Here is a 20,908-nt window from a genome sequence, read left to right on the forward strand (position 1 = left end):
AATTTCAGAAGAATGGTTTGGCACCAAGGGAGAAGGAAGGAGGGCCACGCGTTCTCTCTAAGCCCTGTTTGCCCGCGAGGTCCCCGCGATCCATGAGCTGCGCCCACCTGTGATCTCCTTTACAGTCTTGAGAATGTCCAGCTCCTTTGGGTCCAGAGGCTTCGTGCGTGTGAAGGAGTCACTGCAACAAATCACAGAAGGGTTATCGGCCACCAACCTCTACCGTCCAGCAAAGCCGATCGCGCCCCGTCACTCAACCTGTGACTCACCCCCGAAAAGCCACCGGCAGGATGTGAAGGTCTCCACTGATGGACGTGCAGTTCTGGAAGTGTTTGATGTTCGTGGCATTTATGGAAAGGGTGTCCTTGAATTCTCCGATGCCTATTCCGTTACAGACTGCGAAGGCAAGGGAGGCGTTAACCCCCACCACGTTTGCTGACTGACGCCCGGCTCGCGGAGCACGTGGGAGCCCTGAGAACTGTCAGTGCCAGACAGGCTGTCATTCATTCACTCAACAGACGCTGACAGAGGTACCAGGCGCTGGGTGGGGTCTGGGGCTCCGGCGGCCAGAGAGGGAGACGCGGTCGTCGTCCTCACGGGTTGGCCGTCTCCCCATTATTCCCTGCAGGTGCAACCCACCTGCCCTCAGAGCCGACCTGGAACGGCGCCCACTGGGACCCCCGGTGGCACCTGCACGGCCTTTCCATTGCCCTGAGCTGGTGGGCGGCCTTGTGTTCCAACAGGAAGGAAAAATATGCGCACATTTTTAACAGAAAAAGTAAGATGCATTCACTTAAGAAATTGTTAAAAACACAGTGACAAGGTGACCCGCAAGCCCACGACCTAGTGTTAGAAATTCAGAAAGTTTCTTTGTAGCGAAGCCGCACGGTTGGGCCACACCAGACATGCAGTTCGTATTTGGTCCCCCTCCCCCCACTCTCTGTGCTGTGAATGTTCGTCCTATTACTAAAACCATCCACCAGCATGATTTTTAACGGCCGTCGGATGTTACAGCGTAGGGGATCCCGTGCAGCGACTGTCAGCAGGGAATGCCATTGCTTTCCTTCCACGGTGTCGACGTCAGCCAAAGGCTTTGCTCTGCGTGCTCCTGGGACCTCGGTCTCGGGGGCCCTTTGCCACGCTCCGAGCTGGCTCATTAATTCATGTCCCCTCCCGAGTTTCCCTCTGCACTGTCGTGCCTCTCCTACCCCGGGCCCAGACTCTTCCCAACCGCAGGGCGCAGGCCAGAAAGGGGAAAAGAGGGGCGGCTAGCGAGTGGTGCCCGGTGAGCAAAGACTCCGAGGCTGGATTGGATTCTGAGTGGAAAAACAGCTACACGCGACTTCCTGGGACGGTAGGGAGAAGCGCGAATTATCCTGAATCCTGGAAACGGGCATCGAGCCGGCGTAAACCAAAAGCGATGAGGGCGAAACTCTCTTTGGTTACTTAGGAGGAGGTGCCCCTGTGTAGGGACAGCAAGCGGACACAGGCCGGGGTGCGAAATGTCGTCATGTCCACGATCCTCACAGGGTTCAGGGAAAACACACACACACACACATGCATGCACACACACGACATAGACACGGAGGCCGTGAAGACAACGTGGCAAAGCGTTACAAATCAGCGAATTTACGTGAAGGGCCTATGGGTGTTCATTGAGTAAATTGTGCAGTATTTCAAAATTTATAAAATAAAAGATAAAGGGTAAAGACCGATGAAATAGCCTTGAGGATGCTCCAAGGACAGGGGCCCATAAAAGGAAGGGACACATTTCTGAGCCCGGGGAAAGAGATGTACTGAAATCGTCCCTGAGGGTTGCTGCGGAGCCAGCAGGCACAGAAGGGCCACCCTCCGACCGCGAGGGAACCGCCCCCGGCCCGGGCCCCTACCTTTGCGACAGGGCCCTTCACACTTTTTGCACTTGCGGACGCCGTCCTCCTCCACCTCGTAGCTGTCCGAGCCGCAGGCCCGGACGCACGACCCGTGGTCTGTCACCACGTAGTTACCTGCGGGAGGGAAAGCGAAACGCAGGTGGTGACAGCAGCACCAGGTGTCTCCGGGGCTTGTGTCCTCCTGAAATGGGGCTGGTGACAAGGGCCCATCATCCTCACGTTTTGTTTATTGCGAGGACAAAGGATAAAAGGCTGCAAACTGAAAAGGAACCAAGTTCAAGAGTGTGGAGGGCTTTCCAGACCATGATGTGGAAAAGGAGCTATTTCATCACAGGCGGCAACAGGTGTGTTAGGGAGAAAACATCGTGCCTGCTCCCAGGCTTCAGGCTCCTCTTCGCAGGTCATTTTTTCCTCTTTTGTAAAATAGGTTTTACCTTCAGGACTCATGGGTAAAGCCTGAACATACGTGACCTAAACAAAGGCTCCTCTTCCATCCAGACGGCTACCCCCGAGGTTCCGTGTCACCCCCGGGGTGGGGGTCGGGGGCGCGTGGCCGAGCCAGGCGCACCGTTCTTCCCTCATCTCCCCTCGCCCCAGAGGTCATTTGCTGGCGTCAACGTTAACGCAAATACTAATATTCTCAGGGGCTCTGTGTTCTGCTCTGGCTTTCCCAAGGGGATCCTCAACCCCATTTCTGGATGTTGGCCATTTTTGTCTGCTCTTGTTCTCTTAGGCCCTGTGTGCTTTTCTTACGGGTTTTCAGCCACCTAGTCATCCCTCTCTCAAAGATATCTGTGTCCTCCCTGTGACCAATTTTTCTTTATCTTTGTCGTTTGCGTCACAATGGCTTATTGCTCTGTTTGCGTGTTATTGTTTATTCTGCACAGCATTTAAAAATTTTCCTCTCGGCAAATCTGGTAGGGGACAGCTCCCTTCGTCGTGGCTTTGAGAAATGTTTTTCTTAGGTCATCTCCCCTCTGAGGAATCAAGATTGGTCTCCAAAGCCCGTTAGTTAGAGGACATAATCGATGTCAACGTTACTGCAAACGTTGCCACGGGTACACTGCAAATACAGGCGAGCAAAACCCAACGATTAAAACAAAACAACAAACAAACAGACCACCAAAGAACCCTCTGCGGTTCTCCTCAGGGCACAACTTGCACCAGAATTATTTCCACTGGAGAAGGCGGGTTCTCCAGCAGACTCCCTACTTTAGGTCTATTAAATATGCATTTGGTACAAGAGCCAGACAGTGAAATGGCCCCAAGGCCATGGGTCTGTGCCCACCGGCCCGCTGAATGTTCTGGATCCCCCAGCCGGACCTCAGTTCTGGGAGCTGCCACCACAGCCGTGTGTGCTGCTGGGGCCACCCCAGCATGAGACACCGGGCGACCAGAGCGGCAGCCACCGCGTCACCCACGGCAACGACTCGGCCGTCCTCTGCCCTCCGATGGGCCCGGGGACAGGCCTGGCAATGAGGCAAACGCAGCCGCCGGGGCCGGGCCTCCCGGGCACCAGCGGGCACACGGGAAACCGCTGCCTGATCACGGCGGGGGGAGGGGTGGGGTTCGTTCCGCGCGGCTGGACTCACGGGGACATTTCTTCACGCAGGTGGCGCCAAAGCTGTATTTGCCGTCGGGGTTGACGTCCACCTGGTACGTGGTGGGGTTGTAGAGCATGAGGGGCGGGCAGGTGTCCTTGCACGTGGCCTCGTCCCGGAACCTGCGGCACACCTGTGGGAAAGGCGACACCACCGATGGGGACGTGCTACAGAGTGGAGCTGGCGTGACCGCCCAGAGGAGCGGCCTTGCACGTCTTGCACCTCGAACCCTTGCAGTGTTTGGCAGGGCGCCCTGACCTTCGGCTGGGGCCTGGCGTGGCATGATGCCCCGAAGAGCCGTTAGCAAAGGTAACAAGGAAGCTGATACTACGCCGCCTATTCGACCGAAAACTAAAAGCACTGTTTAAAATTAGCGTCCCTGTGTTAGCTTTTCTGCTCAGGAGCAACACCTTCCTTCTGAGGATGTAACTGTCTCCTCCTCTGTCTCATAAATACCCCCCTCTTTTGTCCCCTCGGATCGGAGCACTGTTTGGGCTGTTGCTTGAATCAGTGCTGCCCGAATCGCTCTTCTTTTTTTCATCTCAAATAAATGCTGGTTGCCTCTCCCTTTGAAACTATTTATTTTTAGCTTCATACTTGTCATGGCGGGGGGCAGCATATGCAGGTAAACTGAGGAAGGCCCTTAGATTACTGTGCAGGTGTTTGATTAAAGCAGAAAAACCTAGCCAAGTGTTTTCAATAGAGTCGGAAAGGCCTTTCTCTTAAAAGCACGGTTTTTCTTAAATATACTGTCTCAACTATCAATGATGGTGATAGGAATATGCACCTCTTTATCAACTGACAAAACGACAAAGGAGTTCAGACGCTAGGGCGGGAACTAAGGAGGGGCATTGTTTTTACACTCAGTTTATCCAGGGTTTTCTTCACAAGAGCATCTGAAGCTACGGTTTAGAACTTAGGGCCGCACCACAGGGAGCCCTGACCAGAAGGCACGCCACGCGCAAGGACCAGCCCACAGGCGGTGGTGGCGGAGGGACGCGTGAGCCGCCTTTCCCCTCGGGGCAGCGGAGTCGCCGTCCTGGGGCCGGCTGCGGCCTTTGGAACTTAAACACCCCCCCCCCAAAAAAATCAGAGTCTCTTGGATTCCACCGCAGGTGCCTCCTTGTCTGGAAGGCACGAGGGTCTCGTCACACTTGGCGCTGAACCCAGCACCCCTCCCTGGTGGCCCCGGCGTCTCCCGGACCTTCAGGGCGCTCATGGTCCAGGGGCAGCCTCCGGGCACCCAGAACCAGGCTCCTGCCAGAGCTCCCTGCAGTCACGGGACCAAAGCAAGTGCCCTAAGACCCCGGGCACGTGCGGGGGGTGCGGGCAGGCACCCCTGAGCCGTGGGGGAAACGGCAGGGCCACCGGGGCAGAAGACGCCCCTCTCCGGTCTCTGCCGCCGGATGGGCGTCCTCACACTCTATTATTGCAGGGGTGCCCACAGCGTCAGCTCCCTGGGCTTGGAACCGGGCTTCACTTAGAGAGTAAATACTGGGGCGATGATGGCCACAAAAGCCCTTAGTGGCAAACAACTTGCATTTAGTATCCAGCGCTCACTCTGTGCCTAGGGCCACCTGTGCCCTGTCACTTAGACCCCTTAACACACAGGCCCTCTAGGATCCAGCACTGTCCGGTGAGGAAACGGAAGCACAGAGAGGGCGCGGGATTTGCCCACGGCCCCAAAGGCAGTGGGGAGGGCAGGGCAATCGCAGGGGCTCTGTTCCCTGGCAAAGGGCGACACCCCCACCTGCCACGACAAACGTTTAACCGTACATCGCAACCACAGTGGCCGGGGCCCGGGGGGTGCAGCGCCAGGCGCCTGCGAGCCCGCCCCCAGGGTGGGGGTGGCGGGGAGAGGGCCTCACCAGACAGTCGCTCTCGCGGGGCCCTGTGCAGCCGGAGGCACACTGGTTGTGGCAGCAGTCGCTGGGAGACTTGCCGCGGCAGCGCCCTGAACACTGCTGGGCACAGATGATTTTGGTCACTGAAAAGGAGCAAAGGTCACGGGTGAGCGGAAGAGGCGGAGTGATGGGAAGCCACGTCCCGGGCACCACACGGGGCACGTGCCCGCGCTGGGTGCACAAGTGACTGGGAGGACGGACTCAGGGGCTCCGCGGCTTGTTGAGGTCCCCAGACAGTCCCCTTCGGCCAGACGGCATCGAATCGTGACTTTCCTTTCTGCCCCCTCCCTCTGTTTTTTCCCCCATTTGTTTTTAAAGAGTCACTTAGGAGAACGGACCAGAGCAAGCCTGGAAGTTCAGACCTGCATAATGACTGAACACCAGTTAGAATGAACTGAGCTTCTGGGTAAGACAAAAAACACATACAAGTGACAAAAACGCCAGCCAGGAAGCAGTGTTTAAAAGGATGACTGTCACATCATGGCCAGGTGGTCTGTTAAGGACAGGCGGTGAGCTGTTAAGTGGCCACGTCCCCAGATTCCTTGGCTGCCCGCAGAAAAACCTTCTTGAAAAAGTTGCCCATACATCTCCTAGGTGGATCCCCAAGCGAGGCGGGGGAAGGGCGGCCAGACAAGCCCCTCCCCCGCCTCGCTTTCCACGGAGACAGGGGTGGGAGAGCGTGAGAGAGACCGGGATCAAGGAGAGCGTGTGCGTATGATGGTGGGGAGACAGGGCAAGCGCCAGGAGTACAAAGGACATAAAGTTCTGAACGATTGTTTCCAAGGAAGAAGGTCCCAGGAAAACCTGCCAAACACGCGGACCAGAGGGAATGACTGGCCGCAGCGGCCGACCTTCACTTGTTTATGACTGACCGGCTCAAGCGCCCAAAATAGCCCGCCTGGGTCAGTCACCCTCGGGGAGACTGGCAGGACCGGTCACTCGCAGGCCTGCTCCTGTCTGGCCTCCCAGTCAAGGTGCTCTTGGAGCCCTTGAAGGGAAAACCCGCGCCAGCAGCCGCGGGGAAGGGGAGGCGGGGCCGCACGCTTATCCGAAAGTCTGCTCGCAAACTCACGTTTCTGACAGTTTTCCTTTCCCGCACCCCAGCAGCTCCCGTTGGGGCAGCTTGGATCACACTTTTGGCCTGAAATAGAAAAGTGATCGTTAAATCCATGGCTTAGTGAAAGGGCACAAAGGAGAAGCAGCCGGTGGCAGCCTCCCCCGCCCCGGAGCAGAGGGCGATTCCAGAAACAAGGAACAGTGTTCACATTTCTTATTCTCTGTTGCCTGTTTGGCTGGCTTGTTTGTGAAATGACTTAAAAGACTCTCATGAGAAAAAAAAGAAAGGCTGAACCACCGGCTGCTTTGATTTACACGTCAGACCTAGAAACTGAGGCAGAGAGTGATTATTGATTGTCACAGGCTACGACACGGGGCTTTCAGTGGACTCAGGGGCCCAGATTTCACATTTGCTTGGGTGTGGAGAATCTCCTAGCACCTCCTGCAATAACGCTGAGGGTATCTACCCTGGTGGGTCGGCATGCGCCCACTGAGGCCTGGCTGGGTCCGCTCATGGAGGGTGGGGTGGGTCAGCCTCCTGGGGCGCGGGGTCCAGCAGATAAAAGCGCCCCGGCTCTCTGCTGGAGAGAGGCACAGACTTCTGTGCAAGGGGCCGAACGTCCTTGGTGCGCATCACTTTGTGGATCATCTAAAACCTCAGCTATTCATCTGCAAGCTATTGTCTGAAAACATTGCCAATGGGTCGATCAGGTTTTGCAGTTTTCGTAAGTGACGAGCAACTCCAAGTTGCAGGCACAGAGGGGTCTGATCTTGTTAGCTGCGTTCTGCTTGTATTGGCATTGAGGAATCTGGACTACAGTGGACTGGCAGACTGCCCGATTTGGTAACAAGGGGTCCACCGTCCCGCAAAGATATAACTTCCATGGGTCAGTACGTGTCTGACAGTCTCCTCCCGTTAGGAAGAATTTCATCTCTGGAAGAATTCAGATTTTAAACAGTGAAGAGCTGATGCTATGCCAAGGGACTGCTGAACCAGGACACCCCACGGATATAACCGACAATGTTTACATCCGCCCCCGGGGGGAAGGGCATGAACGCAATGTCGGTGCACCCAGAATCCTGAAAGACGGTGAGGCCAGACCCCAACGGCCCAGGCTGTGAGGAGAGCGAGCCCGAGACAGACAGACCGAGAGAGGAAGAAACAAAAACAAAGTGTCTGTAACACACAGCAATGTTAAAAGCGATTGTGTCTGTATAGAGCTATCACGTTATTTTTACTTTTTATTTCTACTTTACCACATTTTTCAATTCTGTCTGTTCTAGGCACGTGATAGGTTTAGAAAAGAAAAATACTGAAGAGAAAAAATACTTAAAAGTGTCTTCCTGTAACAGAGGAAAACATTGGCCGACTGATGGATTGACACCCTACGTCGAGCAGACTGGCGTCTAGTGGGCCGACCCTTGTGCGCTGCCCCTTCCTGTCTGGCGTGAAAGGGCCTCCCGCTAACTGGGCCTTGTCTGCCGGGCCCCAGCCCCGCAGCCCTGCCCCGCCCTGGGCGCTGCGGGCGGATGTTTGTGGACCACTCACAGCTGCTGGATGGTTTGTTCTGAAAGTCCGTCGATATGTTGCCCAGAAAACTGCTGTCGACGATGTCCTGCCACTGGATGGTGTCCATGTTGCAGAGGGTGGGGTTGTTGCTGAATCGCACGGCGCCTTGCAGGATTTCTGCGCGAGAGAGAACCCCGTGAGCCCACGGCCGTCTGCCAGGCTCCCACGGAGCTGGCACGCGTTTCGTCCCTGGTGGCCTCCTGCTAGAAAGGTTCCAGCGAGCACAGGAGTGCCCCACCCCCCAGCTTCAGTGGGCGCAGGTGGGAAATGAATTTGGGATTGTGCACAGAGGGGTTTGGGTTTCCCCTCGATCGGGCCTTTGAACCGTGAACGACCAGAACGTAGACCTTTGGGGGGTGGGGGAGGAGGAAGAGAGTGCTGGAGTCGGTGAGCACAGCATAAGGACGAGTGTGCGGAGAGCCGGGGCGGCCGATCCAGGCTGCCCTGGAACGACCGGAGGATGTCGCTTGGAAGGGGCAGGAGGGGCGCCGAGGGCGGCGGCGGACGGCCGCAGCGTAGGCGGGGAACTCCAGGGGTGGGCGGCGATGCTCTCGGAGCCTCTGGAGGCTTTCCACGGAGACCGGGGTGGGAGAGCGTGAGAGAGACCGGGATCAAGGAGAGCGTGTGCGTATGATGGTGGGGAGACGGGGCGAGCGTCAGGAGTACAAAGGAGATAAAGGGCTGAACGATTGTTTCCAAGGAAGACGTGATAGGACGCGAAAAATCAAGGGCCACGAGGCAGCAAGCCAGGCAGAGGCACGGAATGACTTATGTGCACGAGATGCTGTAGCGGGTGCTGTGGGGTCGGCACGGCCGGGCCCGCCCCGCTGGCTTCTGTCTAAGGACGGCCGGGCCTGGGGAGGCTGACAGGGCACGCCGCTGGCAGGCGCGTGCCCGCACAGGGGCACGGCACGCGGTTTACATGCATTATCTGGACTACTCCTCACCATGGCCCCATGACTGTCCGAGATTAAATGCAGATACATGTAGTGCCCGACGCCCTGCAGGCAGGGAACGGAGGTACCCTGAGCACCAAGCAACAGTGGAGAAGAGGGAGGATTCTCCCCGGGAAGACCTCAGGGGCTGTCGGAGAGAGTGGCGTTTCCCGGGACGCGGGCAAGAGCGGACAGAGGAAGGGAACCGTGGGCTTCAGGCAGGCAAGACGGGGCAGGGATGGAGGCTGGGACAGGCGGTCAGTCTCTTCAGTGGCGGGCGGAGGAGGAAGGAATCAGGCAGGTGGGCCGGGAGCCTGGATGCCAAGCCAGAGGTGCAGCGGGTCCGTCCGCTGACAGCATTCTCTCGGGCGGGGGCCAGAGTCAAGTGCGCAAGACTGATGACAGGTCAGAACTGGAAATGCAGACTGAGGGTGTCAAGGTGCTGGGACAATTTGGGCCGCAGACCAAGGTGCCAAGATGGAAGGTCGAGGGGGGGCCTCAGAGGGTAGGCCTGCCAACGGCACATGGGGGAAGGGCAGGGGAGCGGCCAGGTGCTGGAGACTCGGGTGTCCCCGCCAGGCAGCCGAGAAAAGGAGGAGGTGATCGGGGGCAGGCACTCTTTAATATTTACTTCTGACATGCGATGACTCTCCCTTTGTGGCTGGCACTGGGTTAATCATCAATATCAAATAATTCACATTGAAGAATTATTTAATAACATTAATTCAAGTTTATGCAACGTCAACGACAGAAATGAGGCCAACAAGAGAAATAGGCCATAAGTGCTTTATCCACAGTAATTCACTCGATTGTCTCAACGACCCTAGGGTGTGTGTTGGCATGGTTACCCACATTTTGCAGATGAAGGGACTGAGACCCAGAGGGGACCCCCTCCACCAGGGTGTCTGGCTGGTGAGTGATGGAGCCAGGGCTTTGAGGATTTTAAAAGGCGTGGCGTTCAATGGCGTTACCGATTTAACACGCCCGGCACTGTATCTGCCCCACAGCGAAGGCACGGTCACGATTACCTTCAATTTTTAAAAAACCAGCTTCCCACCTCTTACATCGTCTTCCATCCTGTCCTGCCACAGGCCCCTCACGTGTGTCCTAGACACAAGAACTCAATCTTCCCCCGCGATGCGTTCCTTCCTCGCCCTAAAACATGGCTTCCTGTGTGTGCCCCTTACACCTGAGGCCCAGGTAGGAAGGCTGGCGGTTTCTTTGCTCCTCTGGTCATGCTCTTTCCCTGAGGCCCTTTGCCATTTCTTACTAGCTCTCCGGACATTTTTCCGTGAACGTGGGGTAACAGGGACCTGGCTTGACCCCTTCCTTCCCATCTCACTGTTCCCCATGTTCCTCAGGACCCCCCGCCTGCTGCACCTTGCACATGGCCGACACGCGGTGCACTTGTGTGGAGGCAGGAAAGCCTCCTCTGGGTGCAATCACGGACGCAGGCCGCCGTCCGCGCACCCAGCCTCCCGGGGCCCAGCTCTCACCCTGCAGGCTCCTCATGGGCAGCTCCCGCAGGCCCGTGTGGTTGGCTCCGTAGTTGGACAAGACGGACAAGGCGTGCGTGTTGTCTAAGAGCACGTTTCCTCTGATGACCTGCAGGTTTTCCAGAGGGATCTTCTCCGCCACGTTGAGGGCAATGAGGACGTAGCCGGCGACCTCCCGGATGGTCTGTGGAGAGGAAACGTGCATGTGGGGCTTCTCCTTGGAGGGACTCAAGGACGTGAGGCCTCAACCGGGTCCCGGGAGCCCAGGACACCCAAATGACCTACACACACACGTGTGGCTGGCCAGGGTCAAGCCCGTCGGGGACCACGCTGAGGGTATGGAAGACGATAGGACTCTTGGTCACGCATGCACTGGGCTTCTCGAGCCTGCTGGTGGGAAGAAAGGGCGCGGGGACTCTGTAGCAACGCTGTGACTCTTGTTCTGCTTGGTGTTTACCATACTCAGGTGAGAAGGGAAATGTCCTGTTCATTTAGTTTGTACCTGTCTTGCTTGCTTTCTCATTAAAAACAAAAACAAAAACAAAGACAGAAGAAGGCCAATCAAATCTGAAGTTCAACGACTGTCAAACTTTGCAGCCTTCAGAGCTGGCTCCTCCTGGCTCACAAGAGGCTGCTGAGAGCTACTGGGGACAGCAGCCAATCGACCGTGGTGGGAGCGTTTACACCAAGGGCATGGGCAATACCACGAAGCAAGGATTTCTCTTTTATGTTATAGTTGTTATTATTTGTTTACTTTTTTAAAAATTGAGAGTCAGTCTACTAGGGGTCCATGGCTGAAGCCACAGTCAACAAAGTTCCTATCAGGGTCTATGGTGACAGCGGAACACCAGCCTGGCCTGCTTCTCTTTGATACTCTGATTCCTGACACTTGCTGATCCAGGGACCCTCCCATAAACCTGCCCCTCAGGTTCCTCGGGACTGGGAACAGCCGCAGCAGGAGCAAACGTGTGCCCAGGTCAGTCCTGCTACGGCCTTTATCTACTTCTCCTGACTTCTCAGGCATTCGGGTAAGACGAACAAATGAACTGCACCGACCTTCAGGAAGGAAAGGTCGTAATCCCTTTGCATGTAGGTGATTTCCAGGTTCCCCAGGACCACCTCGCAGTTGTTCAGCATCCTCTGGAGGCTCAGGAAGTGGTCGTCATAAGTGCCCAGCTGCGTCAGCTTGTTATTGGTCCCCTGGCAAACTGGAAAGAGAAAGAGATCCCATGAAATGTCCAGAAAAGGAGCAAGAGGGAAGTGAGACAAAATTTACAGACTTCAACCGACTCTGTGTGCTTCAGTGATGTACAGCGTTCATTCTGATCAAGGCAAATGAGACAAAACATGTTTAAGTTTTACAAGGTGCAGTTTATAATTAGGAAGAACTCCCCTTGTAGTTCATGGACTTGTTTAAACAGGTTAAAAACCCAAGGGGGCACAGATGAAATTTCATAAAAATCTTTAAGACAAAATAGTCTGTAAGCACTTCAGTAGGCAAAATAAATACGTATCATAAAGCATATAAAAATAATATAATTACAACAGTTAACAACTATATGATGAACATTTTACTTTGCAAAAAGAGAGCATGTCACATTCTATGTGTCCAAAGGATGTTTACAAACATCATATATACAAGGCAATATTTTTTGAGCACAACATTGTACAGTGGAAAGTCAACAACAAGAGTGCACATTAAAACGCATATGGCTGGAGCTGGAAAATGTTCTCCTAAACTGTTGCCTGAGAAAACAAACCAAAGGCCTGATTCTATAAGCTTCAGTAAATACCAAAATGACAACCCACATTTAAAAACAGACGCAGCAGCTGAGAAACGCACAGCCCCGCGGCGTGTCCACTCTCCCTGCGCACGCAACCTGCCAAGGTGGGACTTCCCTCGGCAGACTCAACTCCCTCCTGTTCGAGGGTCTCAGACTTAGCACAGGGAAACATCGGCAACTAGGGGATGAAGTTAGACTCTGCAAAAACACGCGGTCGTCTGCATATCAAAGCGAAGGAGAGGATTATAATAAAGCCATATTTAAAGACCTAGCTCTTTAATGGACAAGTGTAGGCAAGCATCACAAAACAAAGAGGGCTGTGGCTTCTGAAGCAGGAGCTCATTTGGGGACTATACTTTGAACCAAAGTGATCATAAGAGTGAAGAAATATGGCCTCTGGCTTTGGAGCGTGATCCAGAACCAGGTTCTTCCCAGTCTGCAAAGGCGGGTCGGCCGTCAGTAACCAGGTGTTAAGCCCACAGAAAAGGCCGAAGCCAACAGGCATGGACTTTTTCAGGAACTCTAAGTGCACCTTGCTCTTTCACAAGCTTCTCTGGTCCCCCCTCATGGGGGCTGACTGATGAGTGTCATCGGACTGCCTGCCCCAGCTCCTTGGGGTCGCGGCAGAGAGCATGTGTTCAGACACCGTGGGAGCACCCCTGAGCACTTACACCCACGCCGGGGATGAAGCAACCTTCACCTCCCCATTTGTTCTGTGGGATTTCCCCCTCTCTTCCCCTGCTGTGGTCTCATTCGGATTTCGTGGTGGAGAGAACTTGCACACGGGAACTCTGACCGTGGGCAGGATGCAGCCCCTATCGGCTGGCTCCAGGGTGGGATGATTCCCTAAGGAATTCTTCCAACCACAAGGTGGGACCGACCCAGCGTCTCAAGGTGGCTTTCGCCCGGCAGCCGGCTCCTTCAATTTCCGCCTCAAGTGGGAACCGCCGCACACAGTTGGCGGCAAGGCACGCGGACAGGGCCAGACTGATCTCCTAATTCCAAGGTCCTTAAAAATGACACCACTGATGTAGGTGCAGGGTTGGGACAATAACGCGTGACCTCCCCACTGGCACACCTTGAAACAAACACTGCTTTCCTGGCTGGCAGACTGTGCTCTGCCAAATGTCAACCTAACTGGCTGGCCACAGTCTCAGGCGCTGCAGTGCAAATCAGGCCTTCACGCCAGCCGGGTGAATGGCGTGGACCAGAACTTAGGCGCGTTGCGGGACAGCTGCTTCAGCATGCAGAGGGACGACGACAACAAGAGTTGCCTTCATCTGAAATGATCAAGGACATCCGCTCGCATGCTTCTCTCAGCTGAACCGAAGAATGTTTATTATTAATAAAACCAGTGAGGAGGCAACTGGCGTCAGTAAAAAAGGAAAACATGACATTTAAGTTTAGCCTGTTTTCATATAGAAAAAGATGATTTCAAGAAGCCTGTACCTGTGCATGCGTTCATGCATTCAACAAGTGACCCATGAGCACCTAAAACTATTTACTTGATGAACACTCATCACTGTGGTTCACCATTAGCAGGGATTACTCTGAACTACTCTTCCTTTGTACATGACTTTGAATTACTCCTCAAAGCTCTTTGCATCGCGCTTGCCTCCAAGAGCGACATGGTGAAAATAACATTCGCCTCCCAGGGTTGCTCTGAAGGTTGAGCGAATACAAAAGGTTCAACTTTCTTCGGTTACAGTTAACGACCGAGAAATGCGACAGTCATGTAAACACAGGGCGCATCTGGGCAGACGTCAGGGGACATCCATGGATGCACCTCTGCTGCGAGGTGTTGTCTGGCATGGGAGCGTCTGGATATGCAGTTACTCAAATGTGCGGTGTGAAGCAGAGTTACTCTGTAGAATATTCATCGAGAGAGAGAGAGAGAGAGAGAGAGAGAGAGAGAGAGAGGAATACATTGTACTTGAAGGATGTCCCTACAATACGCATTGAGGAGTAGGTGTTTAAGCAACTGATTCAAGGAGAAAGTGAGCGTTACCTCAGCGCTATACATTTGACAGGTAAAAGTGTGTGCATGGAGCTCCTCGCCAAACGCTAGGGACGCGCTTCACCCTTCGCTCCCCTGAAGGCAGACTCTAGGTCTTGAGCAGCAGCAGCCCGGGAGGAGGCTCCTCCCAGCACTTTGCTCTGCCTCCTCAAATTTGAGGAGGAAGATTCGTAACTGCGGAGGGAAGATGAAAGACCTGGATGGCGAACGAGCCTCGATGACATGTTACTGAGTTCACTGTCTCATGAACCTACCCACTTCCCTTTGATGCATTTTATAGACAGGCCTGCCAGGGCCTCCAGTTCAATATTCGTTTATAGTTGTTGCTGGGGTGACGTCCACACACGGCGGCATAATCAGTCCCATGAGCTGCCACAAGTGTACGTACACACGTGTATAACCTCCCCTCCTCTCCGGACACAGAACAACGCCATCACAGCGGGGAGCTCCCACGCCCCGCCCCAGGCACCCCTGCCCTGTAAGCCAGCCCTCCGACTGCTGGGGCTCTGGACAGTCTCGCTGGGCTTAGAACCCGTGTGCGGGGGGCAACGCAACATTGCCCTTTTGGCTAATTGCACGGCACAGGGTTTTGGAGAGTCACCCACCTCGAGGAGCTGAGTGACAGACCCAGGCAAGTATTTGATGGGAAGTGGTCTGCGAATTACCCTTGGACATCTAGGGCGGATCCACAGTCTGGCTTTTTTTTTTTTCTCCTCAAGAGCCCTACAATTTATTTTAACTGAGAATAAAACCAATCTGCCTCCCTTTAGTCTCAGAAGGCCCCTTCTTTTATGGGAAGAGCTTGCCGCCTTCCTGTGCCACTGTGGGGGGCACCCCTCTTTGCGCACATGTCTGGGCAAATCTGTGCTGAGGCACAACAGTAAAACAAGTTTCTCCAGATTTCCCCAAATCTACTCAGACGCCTTTGGAATTGCCTGAGTAAATGCATAATTGTTTTAATTTGTTGTTTTCTTAACTCCACGTTAGTGGCTGCCAAGGCAGAGGGCCCTTGCGAACCTCTCCCCGGGGCCTCCTGAGCTGGCTCGGCCCATTTTTCAGGAGCGCCTCGTTTTGAAGCAGAAATCACCCTTTTTTTTTTTTTAAATTTCTTCCTTACAGTTTCCTTGTTTCTCAAACTTTCTATACTGACCATATATGACTATATAATAAAAAAAAGGACTGAGGATAAAATTTATAAATATCCATGAGAACAAGGGCAGAAGATGGATATTTTCATAAAATGCATGTTTTTAAAAAAGAAAAAAATTAAGAAGTGATCATGTACAACTATTAAGGTCCTCAAAGTTTTCCATTTTTCATGATCAAAGGCTTTGTGAAAGTGCTTTAAAAATTAGAAATAATTGAGAAATATTGAAGTATTATATACAGAATGAGTTAGACAGGCAAATAGTGACCCTGTGGTTTATTCACATTATTGTTCAGAGAGTTGCTCATGGCTGCTCTTGGAAAGCAACACTCATTGCACAGAGATAGTTTCCAGATCTATGGATACATTTTTTTACATGTTGGCTTTGGGGAATGTAGAGTAAATTTATCCTAAAGAAAAATGTTATAAATTGTGATTACAGAACCAGACTAGCCTATAAAACCCACACAACAGTTTGTAATAATAGAAAAGGAGAAACTCTATGGCTGAGTCATAACAAAATAATTAGGAAAACAATAAAAGTCAGTACAAAGGAGCATTTAAATTTTCATTGTGAGTTAGGTCAAAGGCTTTGTGAAGTGGGGAAAGTCTCACTATAATCGTGGAGATTTTTCTTTTCTTCCCCCCCACCCCAAGCTTTATATTTTGTCAGTAGTCCCTTATTTATCGTATTTGATTTCATCACTAATGAGTGGTTCTCAGCTTGCAGGGCTCCAAAGATAGTGGCTGAGCTGCACTTGGATCTACACTGCAACTTCAAACACTCAGGGAGCCCTCTGAAGTCCTAAGTGCTTGGTAACCTGCCCCGGGATGGAACACGCCGGCTGGGCCGAACTTGCCAAGCCCAAGCGTGTCCCGCACAGCTGCAGACCAAAGTAGCCCCAATTACGTTAACAAGCAGAAGACGTTAAAATAACATCTCTTTTAGTTTTGACTTAGGGAGCAGAACACCCAAGCTGATTGATTTCCACCACCAAGGTGCCCCCGAACCGTGAAAATAATCCCAAGGTTATGATTTTAAAAAATATATATATACCAAGTAGAGTAGGGGGACCTTTGCATATTGTGTCCACTCTCTTGGGCATGAACGGGTGTTTCTGAAACCAGACAGGCCAGTTCTGCGCGGGACCGTGGGCCACGTTTCCAGTGACGTCATCCGACATCTCCCTATCAGTGTGACGGTATCATTATGGGATGGTCTCCAGCCAGTTATCTCAACTCCCCGGGTCTCACTGGTTAAAATGGGACCGGCCCAATGTATCTAGCAGGGTGGCTGCGAGCAATAAGGAGGCGGCGGGCGTGGGGGTGCTTCACGGACCGCCTGTCTCCCTCCTGTGGCAGTGCCCACAGCAACCAGAACTTGAAATCTATTTCTGCCTCTGTGCCTTCTCTGACACTAGCAAACTACCCCCCAACCCAGGGACTTTCTAAATTCTAAATGGACTCAGCAGAATTGACGAGTTGTGCTGAGACCTGGGACGCTTTACAAGTCTGAAATAAAAGACATCACTTTTGATTATTATAGGATGTTGCCCAAAGAAGGGTCTTAACAATAGAAATTAAAAATCTTAAATCACAGGCCGGACAACCCCTTTCATTTTTTTTTATAGGTAGTTGAATGGGTAATACATCAAAAATGAATTAGACCTACTATCGGATGAGCAGAAACTGATTCAGACTGACAAAAATCTCAGAAAGTGACATCTCTTCCTCTTTTTATTCATTCAGGCCAATAACTCTCTTTTGAGTACCTACTATGTGCCCAGCCACGTATTTCGGCTTGGCAGCCCGTGTCTCTGACCATCCGTATTGCAAACACGTGGGCATGCACTGAACAAAACCTCAGGGCTGCATCATGTTGTACAGATTCTGAGACACACGTGGCTGGAATGCGCCTCGACTGAATGCTGACTGCGGAGCAGGGTGCCCAGGAGAAGGGGCAGGACACCGGCTTTGGTTCACAAGCTCTGCATGTGGAAATACAAAAGGAGTGGACGGTGTGCCTGGCTTTTCTTTCCCAGAGATGACAAAGCGCCTCCTCTCTGGCCTGGGTCCTGTTTCCCTAATTTCCTCGCTGGGACTACTGCTGACTCACGTTCAGGGACTCTCTCCACACAGGGGCGAGATGCCTGCGAGATGAATAATACCACTTCCCCTCGGAAAGTCTGCTGGCCAAGCCCCCGCTGCCGCCGCTGCTGCCGCTGCCGCCGCTGCCCCGCGGGGCTCCTGCTCCGCGTCGTCCCCACTGTGCGCCCCAGGCCGCTTGGGCAGGGCAGAGCAGAGTCAGGAGCAGCGCTTGCGATGCACCCGGCACCCCCAGGGTGCAGAGCGCTCCCCCCAAACCTGCCTGTGCCCTGATGGCCAAGAGGTCACCCCAGGAGGCCCCACTGCATCAGGATGGCTTTGCCCGTTGCAGAAGCTGGGAGGTCTGAATGAGCCGGGCAGCTTGGGGCAGGGAAGGGGCTGGCAAAGAAGTGGGAAATGCGATGTCCAAAATGGGGTCAGTGTCCCAGACCCCTGCTTCAGCGCTGGGGTCAAATCCTGACTGAAGTTGGACACAAGAGGCCCACCCACGGCTGCCACCCCCTTTCGCCTCCGACCTAACTGGAGCCTGATCTACGGGGAGCTGGTGGGAGCGAGGATGAGCCCACGGCTCCCGCGTCCCCACAGCCCTCGGCAGCTGCACGCTCCGTCGGCCACCTGCTGTCCTTCTGCACTTCACACGGGCCAGTTTCCTGCTCTACAACGTGCGGCTCTGCTCTTCCCAGATGCGCCCTCCTGCTCGCTGTCACTCTCAGCAAGGTGACGGGGAGGCAAAGCGAGGCAGGGCCAACCAGACTTCCTCCCCAGGGCGGGGCCCCCATCCAGCTCCCAGACCGTCCATCGTCCATCACGTACCCTGCTCAGGCGCCCGTGAGGCACTCCCTGAGGACACGGGCAGAATAATATCCCCCCATTCTGGGCTGTTTACTTGCTGGGGTGGGGGGGTTATCCCTCTCGAATTCGTCTGGATGCCACGTGTGGCTGGAAACCACCGTGGCGAGGTGGCATCGCCAGGGGCCGCTGTGGCCCCCGAGTAAGGGCCCTGCCACGCGTGCCCTGGGAGCGGTGCCAGGACCACGTCCGTGCACTTACTCAACTAGAACATCATCAATGAAACAGCACGAGGACAGCGGCCAAGAAGGAATCAGAAGTGCTCACTGCCCGAGGGAATGCATCGGCCCTCCGGGGAGACGACTTTACACACGAGATAACTGCAGGGCATCCGAGAGCCGTGCCGGAGACATGCTCAAGGAACGTGAGTCAGAAAGAGGAGAAATCACCAACCCCCTGTCGTTTGGGGCGGGGACTCCACACTCCTCGATACCAAGCAAAGGAGAGCGTGACAGTCCCCGTTCAGAATCAAGGAATACGTTGCCGGTAAGGGCCAGGCTGGGTGACTTCAGCACACGGGGCCCCACGATTTACCGCCCCAAGAATATGAGCTGTCTTCCACTTCCCGGGTCTTTTTTTTCCTGTATTCCGTTCCTCTGGGTCACTTCCCATGTTCCCATTTGGGGCTACGAGTGACCCTTTTGGGGACTGCGTACAGGGACCTATAAGATTTGCTTCCCCGGCCATCCTTCCTATCGAACCAGATTCTTGTCATTGGCAAGGAAATAAAGGATTTCTGGTCCAGAATAGGGGTGAGGACTGTTTTTGGTAAGTGATTCTCTGCAGACAGGCTCTGTTCTGGTTCTACATGGCACTGCATGTCCACTCCCAACCCAGGATGGTTTGAAAGTTCTTTAAATTTTTCTTCTATTATTACTCATCTTTTATTAAAAAAAATGGTCTCTAATGCCCAATTGTGTCTTAAGGCTGTCTCTCTAAATAGACACACATTTAAGTTGGTTTGTCTATGAGCATTAGGAAAGAACACACACCCAAATAGCTCCCCAGTGAAAAAACCCCCAAACCCCAAGCAAATGATGCTACCAAACAGCCAAGCAAGGGCCCTGGCCTCCTTCCCTTGGCAGCACCACCCTGGGGAGGCCCTGCCCAGGTCGGGTCCTCAGCTGGCCAGGGTCCCGCCCAGCCTCTGCTGTGCAGGGACTTCTGAATCAGCTCCTGCAGAACCGCAGAAAAGCCCGAGATGACCAGTGCAGGGACCCCAGAGAGGGCTCGTGAGGCTTCCTACAGAGGAACCCAGAAGACCAAGGGCTCTTCTAGAATGTCCCCGTGCATCGGGCACGGAACTATTGGTACCGGAAAGTGAAGTGCAGCCGCTGGGAGGCAGGAGGAAGCCCAGGCGCTCTCTCCGGGGTGCTCGGGAAAGGGATGGATGTGGCGGGGCGGGGGCGGGGGCAGTCAGCGGAGGGGACAACGCTGACACGCCTGAGAGTCTTTTCTCTTTTTTTATAAAAAGGTTTATTTTTTTAAAAAAATTATTTTTAGAGAGAGGGAAAGGGAGGGAGAAAGAGAGGAAGAGAAAGACCAACATGAGAAACATTGATCGGTTGCTGCCCATACGTGTCCCGACCGGGAACTTGAATCCACAACCCAGGCACGTGTCCTGACTGGGAATCGAACTGGGGACCCCTTGCTTTCTCTCTTTCCTTCGTTTGGAACACAGGGACGTCCGCCTCTAGGGAGGACCCGGGGAGCATCTGTGCTCAAAGCACCTGACACACGGCAGCCCCGTGACGCCCACCGCTGGGGCGTGAATCAGAACGGCACCGGGTCGGGCTGGGGGATGAGCCGCTGCCTCCCCCCGCAGTGCGCTCGAGGCCGAGCCCTCTGCCCTTCCTCTCGCTCTGCTGTGCCTGGCCTGGCGAGCAGCCCCGAGCCCCTGCTGCTGCGGGGAGAACGGCTGGAGGGGACCACAGCCGGCCAGCCTGCCCTGCTCACAGGACGAGCCCGGGGCTCCCACCCCATCTGGACCCATTTCTGACCAGGCACCCGTGCCAGGCGCTCACAGCTGAAGTGGCTACACCTTTCGTGTGCCTTTTAGAAGGGTTCCCTCACGACAGCTCCCCGCTTGCTGCTCAGAACAGTCTCTGCCACCGTGGTTTTTCATCTAGAAAAAGGCCTCTCTGACCCTTTGTGGTAGTTTTGTAAGCGTAGCTGGATTTGTCAACGGCGTGAGCATGTGCGTTATTTTATGCTTGTTTTTAAGTGAACATTTCCCTCCGACTTACTTCTACTTAATTTAAACACTCTTCTTAAGTTTCATTTGAAAATGGGAAAAGGAAGTAGCAGTTCAAGAGGGTGTACCTTGTCTTCCTGCGGTGGGAGGCGGGGGCTGGCCCTCTCTTTCCCTGGTTAGCTCTGCAACCCAACGCCCGCTTCCTGGGGTCACTGTGCAGGAAAGGCTGACTCAGGAATCGCTAACAACTGCTAAGTGAACTCAGGGGACACAGAGGCCAAGTTTCTGCCACTGAAGAATCTTAATTTGGCTCAGATACTACTGTTTCTAGAACACATTAGCCCCTCATAGGGAGAG

General features: G+C 53.9%; 1 protein-coding gene across 2 annotated transcripts in view; it reads right to left on the reverse strand.

Annotated features, from left to right (window-relative positions):
* EGFR (epidermal growth factor receptor) overlaps positions 1 to 20,908 on the reverse strand; it is a 153,817-nt gene that overhangs the window by 40,139 nt on the left and 92,770 nt on the right. For both annotated transcript variants that reach the window (XM_054571375.1, XM_054571374.1), the window contains exons 2-10: positions 11,511 to 11,662; positions 10,455 to 10,638; positions 8,003 to 8,140; positions 6,470 to 6,538; positions 5,362 to 5,480; positions 3,485 to 3,626; positions 1,890 to 2,006; positions 270 to 396; positions 108 to 181 (exon numbers count right to left, since the gene is read on the reverse strand). In XM_054571375.1, coding sequence (XP_054427350.1) covers positions 108 to 181; positions 270 to 396; positions 1,890 to 2,006; positions 3,485 to 3,626; positions 5,362 to 5,480; positions 6,470 to 6,538; positions 8,003 to 8,140; positions 10,455 to 10,638; positions 11,511 to 11,662 — 1,122 coding nt within the window. The remainder of the gene's footprint in view (positions 1 to 107; positions 182 to 269; positions 397 to 1,889; positions 2,007 to 3,484; positions 3,627 to 5,361; positions 5,481 to 6,469; positions 6,539 to 8,002; positions 8,141 to 10,454; positions 10,639 to 11,510; positions 11,663 to 20,908) is intronic.

Source organism: Pteronotus mesoamericanus, unplaced genomic scaffold (assembly GCF_021234165.1).
Source record: "Pteronotus mesoamericanus isolate MK-2021 breed Mesoamerican mustached bat unplaced genomic scaffold, CSHL_Meso_final contig_220, whole genome shotgun sequence".
Taxonomy (NCBI): domain Eukaryota; kingdom Metazoa; phylum Chordata; class Mammalia; order Chiroptera; family Mormoopidae; genus Pteronotus; species Pteronotus mesoamericanus.